At 43.7% G+C, this 12,591-nt stretch overlaps 1 protein-coding gene across 1 annotated transcript; it reads left to right on the top strand.

Moving 5' to 3' along the window:
- Positions 1-1,406: 1,406 nt before the first annotated feature.
- Positions 1,407-11,573, top strand: STOM (stomatin). Its single transcript, XM_086625114.1, has 7 exons — positions 1,407-1,455; positions 3,765-3,871; positions 4,754-4,826; positions 5,697-5,779; positions 8,718-8,921; positions 9,407-9,541; positions 11,379-11,573. The coding sequence occupies exons 1-7, from the start codon at positions 1,407-1,409 to the stop codon at positions 11,571-11,573; spliced, it is 846 nt and encodes a 281-aa protein (XP_086481240.1).
- Positions 11,574-12,591: the final 1,018 nt, after the last annotated feature.

Genomic DNA, 12,591 nt, shown 5'->3' with positions numbered 1-12,591 from the left:
TGCTAGTCTGGATTACTCTGGAATCAACTAGCAAAAGTGTGGTAATAGGAGTCATGCCAGCAACAGAAGGAATGTTCGTTAGGTGTCTCACTCTCACTGGGAGAAAGTGTTGGTCTTTCACTGATGCTGCTCACATCACTTGGAGAAACAGGACTGCATTTCAGCATTCATGCATTTCCGCTCACGCGCACATTCTTCTCCATCAATCATGCTGCCGACCCAAAAACTTTGCTCCTCTGGTACATAACGCGAAGCAAAATCGGGGCTACCTCCAAGGAGAAGTCTAACCACAGAATAACATCAACACGTAAAATAAACCTCTGTGTATTCTAGCAGTCCAATACCACTTTTCTGTCATGTGTTGCAAGGTGTTTCATGAAGCAGCTAGCCATTGCACGCTATCAGTACAGCAGTGCAGCACAATCAATGTGAGTTTGCACGTGCCCCTCGCTGTCCGTTAATTACGAACATCCCTGACGTGACTAAAGGTTAAAGAGCGGCCGTGCAACACCTGTAGTCCAGCTAATCCAGCCTAATATCGAACTTGACCTTGGAACTTTGCTCCAATGTGACAATCTTTACGGCACCTGGTATGCAGTGACTGGATGTGTAACGACGTGTTTCTACACACACCTCGTTTCTGTGGGATGAACCTCGTGAAAAAGCAGCGGAGATCACGACTTTGGTGTCTTCCAAAGGAGTTGAAAGCTCCAAACTCTCCATTGGTGCCCTGCAACAGGTCAGGAAGAGAAGCAGTAATACCTGAAAGCTGGCATGAATTTTCGAAAAGCAGGTTTTTTTTCTTCAGGATTGTTTTAATTCCCTTCTCACTTTGGCCACGCAGTTCAGCGCGGGCACCGAAAGGAGCACGCTGTGCCCCAGCGCATCGCTCCTCGAACGCAGCGCTCGGACGGTAAATCTCACCAGTTTGCAAGCTGCTCCTTGCTCATTCTTGAGGTGATACCACACCTCCCCACTACAAACCAGCAGCTCTCCCCTGCACGTTAAGCTGCGCGCCGGGGGCGCGCCGGGGCGCCGCTCACCTCAGGCGCTGCGCTGCCGCTGCGCGCTCGCTCCGTCCGCCGTCCCCGCCTTCCTCTGCGCCCGCCCGCGCCTGCCCCCGCTCCGACAGCGCAGCGCGTCTGCCCGCACTAACGCCCCTTCCTTCCCTGCCTGCTGCCCGCGGCCGTTTTCCAGCCGCCGCCCGTCCGCTGCCACCCGCGCAGGGGCCGCTGCCCGCTCCGCGCCCCTCGGGCGGCCGCGTCTCCTCAGGCGGCGGCGGGAGACGCTGCGCGCGGCGCGCAGCAGCGCGCGGCCCCACCCTCGCGGGGAGGGGAGGGCCGGGCCGGGCCGGGGCGGGAGCGAGCGCGGGGCAGCGGCGCGGAGCGGCCGGCGGCGGAGGGGCCATGGCGGACCACGAGGCGGGGATGGCGGTGAAAGGCCAGCGGGCGCGAGGTGACCGCGGCCGGGGGGAGCTGGGGGCGGCGGGGGGGGGGGGTCCCGGGGGCTCCGAGCGCCTTCCTGCCGTTTTTAGGTTTTTCTTGTTATTTTCTTTAGTCGCAGAGGAAAGTTGGCAGACCCTTCTCCAAAGTTAATCCCGCGGAAGGAGCGAGGAGCCGTTTCGCTTCGCCTCCAGCCGCCACGCAGCTCCCCCGGGGCGGAGCCCTCCCCCCCCGGGGGCTCCGCGGACCCTCCGCGGCTGCGGGCGGCGGGGCGCGTTGCGCGGCGGGGCCGCGGGTGGCCGCCTGGCATCTCTTCGGAAACGGCGTGCGGGAGGGTGGCACAGCATCGCTGAGAGCTGATCCCACCTGCAGAACTTGTGTTCTTTGGGTTCAAAAAACCTTTTTTTTGTTGTTTTTCTCGGTGTGTCGCGTTTTTCCGTACCGTAACTCGCGTCACCGAGGGGAAATCTGAGCAAATAATTACGAGCAGAGTCAACAGGAGTCACCCCTGAGGCGTTGCACCGGTAAATGGGAACAAAAAGAATTTGGTATCCGATTGTTTGCACCGCTCGTGCTTTTCACGTGAGCAAAACGTTAGATAGATGTGACGGGAGGGAATAATAAAAATCTGTTCTGTTTCCTCAAAGTGGGGCGGTGAGGTTGTAGTTAACTCTTCCCATGTGCTGTGTGAGACAAAAACTTCCTATTCTCTGCCACTTCCATGTTCCGTCTTACTGGGAAGGCAGGAGTTAGCGCTGAGACCCACCATCAGTGAAAAAGAGAACTGGAAACTCCAACATTGGTTCCCCTTTATTTTGCTGACTTCTGTGACTTTGGTCCAATATTGTGGATGTAAATTTGTACTAATTGTACTATTAGTTGCTGTTCCTCGTTTTTAAGGTCAGCGATATCTAATGACTGATCTGTCTCACTTCCCTCTTTCTCCAGGGCGTGCGCTGCTCATGCCGAGTTCAACTGTAGGCACCGTAAAATGCTTACTCATGTATCCAGAATTGTTAAAATCCATGGGTATTTTTCAAAATCACTTTGTAATAAAATGGGTTCTACTTAAAATAACTGTTAGGGTGAAGACTTGGAGACTTACGTCTTATAACTGGCCAGTTTTGTTGTACAAATTGAATTGTAGTTGTGTTTGGTGAATACGGAAAGCAATTCATTATATAATTCCAGGTAGAACTAAATTCAAACTTCTAGATTCTTTAATGCATTTTATTTCCAAGCAAGCTGCTGAATGCAGTCCCTTAGATAACAGGGCTCCAGTCCTTTAAGTATTTGTGGCATTGACCAAGTTAGGATAACATTTGCAGCACTGTAAGGGGGTATTTCACAGTTCAGCAAAAACGGGAAGTGTCGTCCTGAAGCAATGTTCTTCCATCTGAACATGAGAATTGGGTTTGCCTAAGCTTCGTGGATGCTTCCTGGCATTTCATGCTTTGGCTTTTTAAAGGAGGGAGTGAGAAAGATTAATTTCAGTATCTCCACAGTAGGAATGTGATGGTTGTGAGTACTCGGTTTCACTCTGGGATATCCCCACTTGGCAATGGGCTCCTGGCAGACTGGTAGGAGTCTTAGCTGGCAGGATGAGAAACTTCCTGTGGCTTTATGAACGCTTCCCAGCACGTCTACATTTTATCGTGGTGCCTTGCTTTTTTAGCTGTGCAGTATTTGAAACCACGAGCTCTTGTTACTTGCTGGTTCTGGAAATACCTTCAGTTGGTGTCATTTTGTGACAGAGAACTATCGTGTTTGTCCTCTAAGCACAAGGAGTTTTTGGCCAAGACGATTCCCAGGTGCAGCAGTTGTGAGAATTGTGGTTTTCTCAGATCTGCACCTACGACAGCTGGAATGTAAACCAAATTCTAAATGTTCTGTCACTAGAGTGGATAAGCCATGGGGTATTTGCATTGTGCTCGTTCAGCAAGCGTTGCTCTGACTTCCCTAGCTGATAAAAGAACAGGATTTCTACTGCTGCCTATTGGTCCCTCTGCTAGAGAAAACTGGGGAAGATGGGGACGTCTGAGAGTCTGTACTTCAATGTTAACATAGTTAATTCTGCATAAATGTTACTTGGACCATATTCTGCCCTCAGCTATCTTGCACAACTTCTAGAGACTAGAGAAAATGAAAGCAGCATTAGGCTTTTAATTTGGCTTCTGATCTCAACCGAGTGAGTTTGCCCAAAGGCGTAGTGCTACCAGTGGCTTATTTAAAAGAATATTCAAATAAGTATCACTGTAGGCACTTTGTTTAACAGGCAGTCTTGGTTTTAAAAATCTGAAAATTTCTGCTCTTTTCTTGCAGATGACTCTAATACTACTGGCCTTGGTGTGTGTGGATGGCTCCTGGTGATCACTGCACTTTTTTTCACCATTTTTACATTTCCTTTATCAATCTGGATGTGCATAAGGGTAAAATTGTTCACTGCTAAGTTGGATTAAAACTTTAAGTGCAGGTGCTTCCTAGTGGTTATTATTGTTCTCTGTTTTATTTATTTGGTTTTAATGTAACTGTATTCTTTCTTGAACTATAGCACACAGTATATAACAGACTCCAACATTTCAGTGCATTAATCTTCAAATAAAAAAAAAAAAGTGCTATTACAGTATTTAGTCAAAACAATTTTTGCATTGACATCTTTACCGCATCTACCCAGTTGTCATTAGTATATAAGCTAGTTTGGAAGATCAGAATAATTGCAAGAACACATAATTACTCTTGGAGGACTGATATTGTAATGTTTCAGTTTTTTTAAGGAGGTCTCTCGCTATGTATGTGTGTAAATATGAAGTGTGTAAATATAAATACATAAGTGTGTACATGTATGTGACAGATGTGTAGCGACTGTCATCTGTGATCACTTTGAGCTTGATGTTTTCCAATTTCCAGACAGGAGGAAATAACTCCTGCTTTGTTTTGGCTCATACACCGCAGAGACTTAGAGCTGGAAAAATTGCTGCTGGCTCACGTACGCTGCACTTTGTTTTGTTGTTGCCATATTCCTGACGGCTGTTTGTAGTGCGTGGTCCTGCCAAGGTAACACGCTTCTGCTTCTGCTGGTGATAGATGGTGCCACAGTCGGAATAATATTTCTTGTGGAATATTGTCCTGATTGTTCCTTTTGCTGTTTGCTTTTTGACAATAAAGTTTAGGCTAAAATTCTCAAAAGCAGCCAGTATAGAAATGTAATGTTACATTTGAGACTCAAGACTGTCTTAGACCAGAGTTTGGAATAGTTTGGAATCCATTGTACTTCTGGAAAGCCTTGCATGACATTCAGCTATTTATTGCAGGTTATAAAGGAATACGAGCGAGCCATCATATTCAGACTTGGACACCTCTTAAGAGGGGGAGCAAAGGGGCCAGGTATGTCCTGGACAGCATTCTTAATATTTGTTCTAAGTCATCGGCAAAATAATAGTTGTCTGGAGACACTGTGTTAGACTGGCGAATGGATTTCTCAAGAATTTTGTAATTTCCAGGAGGAGGATGTGTTACTTCCTATGGAGAAGGTGGTAAACTAATCACATGTGAGCCTTACCCAGATCTCCTTAGCTAATGCATGGCCTTCAGGTAGAATGGAAAGCATGGAATGTAAAGGGAGGAATAACAGCACCAAATGTGCCATTTTACAAAAGAAGTGTAGTATGTCAGTGAAAATCGACATGGTCTGAAAGCCTCGATGTTCTTCAAAAGAAATAGAAGCAATTGTTTAATTGTTTTGAAAAGTTTCCCGTATGTATTAGAAATTCTGATGAGATCTGAATGAATCTTATTTTCAGCTGTTGCTCCTGCTGCTCAAAGGGACAGAAAGGGGCAATAGCTTCTTCCTTCATTTTCATCCAGGTTTTGCAACACTTCCACATTGCTGTAAAGTTGAGGAATTACAGTAATCCGCCAGAACAAAAGGCAGTTGATAGTTTCTGCTTACCAGAGTTAGGCCCCACAAGTAACTATGTGGAACAGATTTTCAAAAGTAGCTGTTAACAGTTCTTTTATTTTTTTTTTTCCAAACGTTAAAGATCTCTGAACAAGTTAGACCTGAATAAATTGAAGTTTCTCAGCATACTTTTTAGAAAATCTTATCGTGGCTTCAAAGCCACCAACGAACATGCTGCTGAGCTTGTTACAGAGGGCGGTACAGCTACAGTGGTTGGATTGAAGCTTATTTCAGTAGCAAGTTCATCTGTTTTAATGACCTGTTTTCACATCTTCTTGAATGGATTTTTTGTACAGGTTTGATTTTTGTCCTGCCCTGCGTAGACAGCTTCATCAAAGTTGATATGAGGACTGTCTCTTTCGATATTCCTCCCCAAGAGGTGAGTTTGCACTTTCCTTTCTATCTGCTAAAGCGTTCGCAGAATTTTTTGCACTTTGTCTTTCCTTTTCCCCTCTCAGTATTTGGCAGCATGTAGTTTTAATGTAGATTTCTTCTGCAGGTTCAATATATCATGAAGAACACGTATATCCTTTAGTAATACCATTCCATAAGAGAAGATCCTTGAAATAAGGCAATTATGCTGTCCTCTAAGGACCAAACAAGATAACGTAATACTGCCTACGAGCTGGAATGGGAGGGGTTTGGACTGAAGGCTGCTGGACTTCATGCAACATTCTCTAATTGTTTCTGTGAGATCTGGAAGATTTCCAGAAGCAGCAGTGATCTTTCCTATGCCAACTTATCTAGATGTACAAACTAGCTAAAATAACGAGATTAAATTATTCTGTACATCAGATGCTATTACCAGCAACTCAGGGTAATGGTCCACTCCCTTACGTGAGTTTTGTGGCTGCGTTGCTTCTGTGTCCTGCTGTGCACTGGAACGTTATGCAGATGTACTGCACCTAATGTCATCTGATGTCTGTCAGTCCAAAGGTCCTAAAGAACAAAAAAATTACTTTTATTTCTAGTCTGTTTTTCTTAGGACATCTTAATTTTTAGAGAATGTCTCCACAGCGTCAAGTTCACTGAACTCAGTGGTGCCAACTCAGTGGATGACAAAAGAATAAAAACCGAGTAGCCTTCTAAAAAGAAGTTAGTGAACAACTGTATGTTGATTTTAACTGTATCTCTCTTGTATCTGGTGTATTTTGCAAGACAAAGATGCTTGATGAAACCTGTCTGGTGCATCTGTTTCCTGCCATATTTGCCAGTCAGCTTATTGCTCATCGTTAGTTGTACATTTAGACAAATGGCAACTGTCATGGTGTAATCCAAAGGGTAATTGGTAGAAACCTAATCACTGGCAGGGAAAATGTGCTTGCAGCTGCTGATGTGCCATTAGTGAAGCCATCAGTTCTACCGTTTTTCTTTTGGCTTGATTAAATTATGCTGATGGCTTTAGGTTTGTTTGTGTTCCGTAGGTGAAAGTACAAATACATTTTTATTTGTACAAAATTATTTTTGTGCATGCTGCTCATTCTTTGTTTATCTTACACTGTTGTGAAAAGCCTGCTGAAATAGGTAGACTGGGGAAGGACTGAGCAGGTAAGTCTTGGAGGTTAACTAACTCACGTGTCCCTCTCATCAAATAACATAATAGTAGTTGTCTAACATGGAATTAGGACACCTCTTTTCATGGTCGTGCAGCATATTTCAATCTCTTTTTAACTTAACTTTAAAATATCATTAATATTAACACCTCTTTCTGGTGTTCCTTCTTCTAAACCTTCAAGAATATCTGTCTTTATCTTTGCAAGTACATCTTTTGCTTAACATACAAGTGTTACATTCCACTTGAATCTAGCTCTAAGGATTTTCACAAATTGGATTTTCTAGGCAGCTCGCCTAGAAATCACCACATACTCATGTAGCAGCACAAGATGGCGTTTCAATCAGAAGTGCCTCCAAGAAGGACAACGAACTGCTAGATAATAACAGAGATACTTTTATGTAAATGTTGAAGCAAGGCTGACACCCGTGCAGCTGAAATACATCAGGCTGTTGGGACAGGCAAAACCCATTTTGTAAGCAGCTGGACATATCTGAGTGAAACCTTCCAGACTTTTCTGAAGTATCTCACAGGCACGGCTCTCCCTTTCTCCTCATTAAATACTGACATCTTTTTCACAAAGTTTCTGCCAGGCTATGAAGTAACTTACACAGCCACTGCTGTGCTGGAGTCTCGGCATTGGCCATTCCTGGGTTATGGAATGAGCAGGAATGGAGAATGGCCTTCAGCTCCAGTCACACCTGCAGTATGGGAAACTCTGGTTTGTCACGTTTGTTTGAAAGTGCAGCTGAAATAACACTCCCTCTTCCTTCTCCTGCTTTTTATTTAGGTTGCCCGTTTTGCCTTGTTTTATAAACTGACGCACCTGCAGAGTTGTGTCTTGCTACATCAATAGGGTGAAATCCAAATGTCTCTTCTCTGTGCAATGATACTCATCATTAGCCATTTTCCTCTGTACAGAAACATCAAATGAGCATGAAAACATCAAATTCTCGTAAATTTTTCCCGTGTGTGCTATTAACTAGAGCACTTTAACCCGTTTTGAACGTAGTGGGTCCATATTCCCATCTCTGCTTTGAGGATTAGTGTTCTTGGAGCCTTTTCCATCACCTCAGCCCTTCGTTACGATCCCTCTTGCATTCCTGGACAGTCAGTCTGCCACTTACACATCCATTACTATAAACCTCACCAAAATACAGTGGGGGCACCTACCTGGTCATGGTAATGTTGCTTGTTTCAGAAAACAGGTGAAAAGAGCGTATGTATTTTGGTGTAAATTATTTCTGATTTATTTTTTTCCTGTCATTTGTATGAATTGCAGCTCTCTCTGTGGATTTGAAGAAGTGAGTTAGAAATAACATTATAGCAAAGCTAACAATTTATTTTTCAATCAGAAGTGTTCTAATCCCATAGTTTTGGCTTCGCAGACTGTACTGGGAGGTTTGTGCATCTGTACATAGACATGTTCATGTGCAGCATACGTAGAATCATAGAATCATGGAATGGTCAGGGCTGGAAGGGACCTTCAAAGGTCATCTAGTCCAACCCCCCTGCAAGGAACAGGGGTATCTCCAACTAGATCAGGTTGCTCAGGGCCTCGTCCAACCTGGCCTTGAACGTCTCCAGGGATGGAGCATCCACCACCTCTCTGGGCAACCTGTTCCAGTGTACAAGGCCTTTTGTTTTCAAACAGTTGCTTTACTCTGGAAAAACCAGGAGTCTGTCTAGTAAAACAAATATGTAATTACCATTATATTAACAAATATATGCTTAATTATTATATGTTTTCCCCATTGCTGTTTAGATCTTGACCAAGGACTCTGTGACAGTTAATGTAGACGGAGTGGTCTACTACAGAGTTCAGAACGCCGCCCTTGCTGTGGCAAATATCACAAATGCTGACTCAGCCACCCGCCTGTTGGCGCAGACTACTTTGAGGAACGTTCTGGGGACCAAAAGCCTTTCTGAGATCCTCTCGGATCGTGAAGAAATTGCACACAGCATGCAGGTACGAGCACCTTCACCTGAGCAATCCCATCAAACGAGCAGTTAAGCAGCAATCCCAGGGATATACCGTGCAGGTCAGGATTTATTTTACCTTCGAAGTGATAAGCCGAGTTGTGACTTGGAGCTTTAGGCAAAACCCTCTCAAGAACTCTTGGGATGGCGGTTTGTGTAACAAAAATAAGTGAGTAAAGAGAAATGGACCAGTGGGGCTAGCAAGTGGGAACAAGAGATAGAGGAGAGGAGGACTTCCCTGGATCGTTCTGTCGATACTCTGCTGCTGAAGGAAATTCCTTCCACGTATTAATCAAGCTGTGGAGTTTTTCTGTTAGTTTTCAACAGCTACGCTTAAATAATGATCAAATCATAATACAAAAGCCCTTAAAGTCCAAGAATTGTGAGATAATTCATTTGGTTTATTGGTCATTCTTCAAAATTGGACAAATTTGCAGCCATTTGCAGCTAACTTAATTGTCCTGCCTTCTGTAGGCCACACTCGATGACGCAACAGATGACTGGGGCATAAAGGTGGAACGTGTGGAGATCAAGGATGTGAAATTACCCGTCCAGCTGCAGAGAGCAATGGCTGCAGAGGCAGAAGCTGCCCGGGAGGCGAGAGCTAAGGTAATAACATCAACATGAGGGTGTGGATTGTTTTTTTCTTCCCTCTTAATGAATAATTTAATGTGGTGATGTAGAGAATGCAGAATCTCAGCCAGATTGTATGGTAGCAAATAGGAGTACAGGGCAGGATTTTTGTGGATTTGTGTCTGGGTGCTTGGTCTATTTCATCTCGGATCATGCAGGTGAAATTTCCTTCAAAAATGCAGAATGTTGGTTTCTTACCACACTCCCCAAAGCGAAACGTGAGCAGAACAATTCTGAGGTTATTAGCTGGACCCTGCTGTGAATTAGAAGCCAAACTTACTTCCAGCTTTTTCCTGACTAGCCTTGATTTTAGGCAAGTCCTTTTGTTTTCTGTTTGTTACTTCATATGAGAAATAAACCAGCTGTGATACTTAGTTTTGTCACCCTTAAGCTGACCAGGGATCAGCTTGGTCTTGACATCTTACTCGTTTCTGAGGTGGGGGAAGGTGATACTAAATATTGAATTTTAGAGTAAAAATCCTCAGGGGCAGTTAGAACTTTCCTTTTCTAGGACTAGACCAGTTAGTTTTTTCCCTTAGTGTCCTGTGCCCTGCAGTTTGTTTCCTGGGGTTGTTTGTTAATCCTGTTTTGAAAACCTGTTTTGCCCTCCACAGATGCAACTGTAGAGTGTTTTTAAAAAATGACCAAGCTGTCCAAAAAAACCTTTTATGGTAGACTAAGCTGATAGATGAGGGTTTCTGGTAGATGTTAGTGGTCTATTGAGCTGCCTGCTTGTAGAAAAATGGAACTTGCATTCTAAATACTAAAAATTGGTCTTGGAAAAGGGAGGTTTACTACAGTTCATCCGATGCCATGAAAATTACATCTAACGATGTTCATCTCACACATGTGAGTGATTTTGAGGCACATATATGTGATTTTCATATTCACCACTTAATTAGGAGTCTCTCTTTAACTTATCTTTAGGTTCTAATGCAAAAATTCGGGGTTTATTTTCACGAGAAATAAATGCCAAACTGAATTTCATTAGCCTTTGGAGCTGGCAATTACTGAAGTTGGTGGTGCACCTAGGAAAAGATCTTCAAGCCTACATTAGCGCTCCAAGTATTAACTTCTACTTTTTTTTTAAGCTTAATTACTTTGTGATTATTTTATTATTATTATTTATTCTGACATTTAAAAGAATATGTGCCCTTACAGTAGAACTCTGAAGGGGAATATGCACTTGCCTGTGCTCACACATACGTCAATTACCTCACCAATAACTTTTCTGTTAAAACAGTGCCATCCTCTAACCCAGCCATCCTTTACACTCAGAAAATATTTATATTGTCCCAACACAGAAATGCCCTGCTTGCAGAGAAATGCATGACCACAAATCTGTCCCTAATGAGCTCATAATTAAAAAGAATGAGGGAATAAAAAGATATTTCTCCAGCAAGAAACATGCCGTTCACTGCCAAGCCCTTGTAGAGACAAAAAAATACAGCTTTAAGTAAAAAATATTTTCACATACACGTGGGGAGCACCTTCTGGTTTTGAGAGGCAGCGCGGAAAGAAACACAAAAGAAGTTTTTGAAAATAGAACAAATTCACCCTTTGCCTTTTCAAGACACGATGCCAGCTTTGGTGATCTGGCATCCTGATAGCGCAGGGCAGGAAAACAGGCGTGCGGAGCCCTGAACTGAGCAAGAGAGAAGGCAGAAGTGGCAGAAGAACATGGTGAGAGGTCCCTCAGTCGAAGCGACGAGCGGTGTCTTTGCTTTATGACTTAAAGCTGAAGTCGTCCTACAGACTTCTAGTTTATTACCGTGCCAGAATTAATTCAAAGTAATCAATTTTGCTTCCGCAGGTAATTGCAGCTGAGGGTGAAATGAATGCTTCCAGGGCCCTGAAAGAAGCATCCATGGTTATTACGGAGTCCCCTGCTGCTCTTCAGCTTCGCTATTTGCAGACCTTGACCACCATTGCTGCAGAAAAGAACTCCACCATCGTCTTCCCGTTGCCCATAAATCTGCTTCAGGGCATTGTAGGTGCAAATCAGTAGGTAGAGTGGGAGGAGAGAGTTTGGGGTGGGATTTTTTGCTACAGCGGATGTTTGCAACACTGAATTCCCTATATGTTGTAGCTTATGGCCCTGTTAACAAAGTGGATTTTCTAGGGAAAGTTGTCTGTTATACTAATTGTGTTATAAAAATTATATGTAATGTTTGTGAATATGGACAACAAAAATGACTTAAAATTGAAAACCTCTCAAAAAGAGTATAAGCAGATTGTGATCTTAAATAAGTATGTGTCCATACTATCCTGCATGGGACACCTTTAATCTACAACCTCCCATTTTCAAATAGTATATAAAACCATTTGTGGTGAAGATGAGATGATCCAACATTTGGGAAGAGAAGTATTCCTTTTAATAAATGGGTCTGTAGCCCTGCAAGGGAAGTGGAACAGCCCTAATGTGTTCTCTTGGAGCGTAGCTGTACGTGAAGTCATCGGATTGCTGTCATGTGGATTGGTTCTCTAGCTTAGACAAAGAGGAGGAATGGAAGTTGGTGACAGGAGTGAGAATTCTGTACTGGGCACTTCTGAAAATCAGACTCATACTCCCTAATATAGTACCCCATTCATGAGAAACAGCTATTGGCCAAGGTTACTGAGGTGGAACTTTCCATCTCTTCTGCCACACAGAGATGGCACAAACATGCCGTAGTTATGGATACAATATGCTGCAGCCACCGATGGGCTGGTCGGTTGTTACCATGGTGTGCCTGTATAGATTTATGCTTCTTTAAAGCACTAAAAAGCTGCTGGGTCTGCCTTTATCTGTCTCTCTTAAACCTGATTTTAAAAAGCCCAAGTACTGACTCTTGCATTTTATCCAAGTCTTCCCTAGGAAGTAAGATCTCTGTAATTAGTGGGAGGTGGTGATGTTTAAAAAAAAGATGAGGTACTGTTTCTGTATGTGTTCTAACAATGACTGATTTACTCGCTGATGCTGCTTCTGAGCAGACCTGGAGTATGTGTCGTGACGCTAAGGACTTAATACCAAAAGCATGTAAGCT

Source organism: Tauraco erythrolophus, chromosome 22 (genome assembly GCF_009769465.1).
Source record: "Tauraco erythrolophus isolate bTauEry1 chromosome 22, bTauEry1.pri, whole genome shotgun sequence".
NCBI lineage: Eukaryota > Metazoa > Chordata > Aves > Musophagiformes > Musophagidae > Tauraco > Tauraco erythrolophus.
The sequence above is the reverse complement of the archived record's forward strand: the minus strand, read 5'-3'. Positions and strand labels throughout refer to the sequence as shown.

Excerpts from the sequence above, each read along its gene's own strand:
- STOM (XM_086625114.1), top strand. The coding sequence starts at position 1,407 with ATGGCGGACCACGAGGCGGGGATGGCGGTGAAAGGCCAGCGGGCGCGA. Across the intron at positions 1,456-3,764 it reads GAAAGGCCAGCGGGCGCGAG|ATGACTCTAATACTACTGGC; the intron begins GTGACCGCGGCC and ends CTTTTCTTGCAG. Across the intron at positions 9,542-11,378 it reads CCCGGGAGGCGAGAGCTAAG|GTAATTGCAGCTGAGGGTGA; the intron begins GTAATAACATCA and ends TTGCTTCCGCAG.